General features: G+C 54.3%; 1 protein-coding gene across 1 annotated transcript in view; it reads left to right on the forward strand.

Annotated features, from left to right (window-relative positions):
* Positions 1 to 882, forward strand: part of LOC108803285 (hydrocephalus-inducing protein-like) — a gene marked incomplete at both ends in the record, with an annotated part of 42,796 nt that overhangs the window by 4,349 nt on the left and 37,565 nt on the right. Inside the window, 2 exons of the mRNA XM_018575115.1 lie at positions 1 to 237; positions 315 to 480. The exon at positions 1 to 237 is cut by the window's left edge and continues 3 nt beyond it. Coding sequence (XP_018430617.1) covers positions 1 to 237; positions 315 to 480 — 403 coding nt within the window. The remainder of the gene's footprint in view (positions 238 to 314; positions 481 to 882) is intronic.

An 882-nucleotide genomic window follows, 5' to 3' on the forward strand; every position in this document is an offset into this window, starting at 1 on the left:
CTGTACAGCCAGCGGCTGGTCCTGCAGGGGGCACAGAGCAGTCAGAGAGTCATGCTGCTGGTCCAGGGCCACGGTCTGGAGCCCCAGTTGGAATTTAGCCCTTCTGTACTGCAGCTGGGCCCAATCTTACCGCTGAGCCCCGGGGACAATGTGACGGTCGTGGTGAGGAATCCCTGTACATTCCCTATCGAGTTTTACTCCCTGGAGATGGACAAGCAGTACCTGGAGGAGGAGAAGGTGCAGGATTTTCCCCGCTGTCCCCCTTATCTGCTGATCGGACCTTCCGGGTTCTGACGTCTCACCCTTCTTTTTAGATCCTGAGGATGTTGAAGGGATATGATGCCCAGAACACTCTGCTCCTCCCACCGCGATCGCCCGGAGAGAAGTTACCACCCGAAATTCTGGAGTTCTACGAGGAGAAAAGACGACGTCTGGAAGAGCAGGAAGAGGGGCTTGTGAGGCAGCAGACTGAGCGCGGGGGGAATACATGATGAGGGGCCCGATACATGATGAGGGGCCCGATACATGATAAGGGGCCCGATACATGATAAAGGGCCCAGTACATGATGAGGGGCCCAATACATGATAACAGACCAATACATGATAAGGGGCCCGATACATGATGTATATGAGATATAAATGGTAGGGATGGTGTCGCTGTATTTGGGGGTATCCCCGGGATGGGGGGTCAGTATATAAATGGTAGGGATGGTGTCGCTGTATTTGGGGGTATCCCCGGGATGGGGGGTCAGTATATGAGATATAAATGGTAGGGATGGTGTCGCTGTATTTGGGGGTATCCCCGGGATGGGGGGTCAGTATATGAGATATAAATGGTAGGGATGGTGTCGCTGTATTTGGGGGTATCCCCGGGATGGGGGG

This window comes from Nanorana parkeri, unplaced genomic scaffold (genome assembly GCF_000935625.1).
Source record: "Nanorana parkeri isolate BGI_ZX_2015 unplaced genomic scaffold, ASM93562v1 scaffold3569, whole genome shotgun sequence".
Lineage (NCBI taxonomy): Eukaryota > Metazoa > Chordata > Amphibia > Anura > Dicroglossidae > Nanorana > Nanorana parkeri.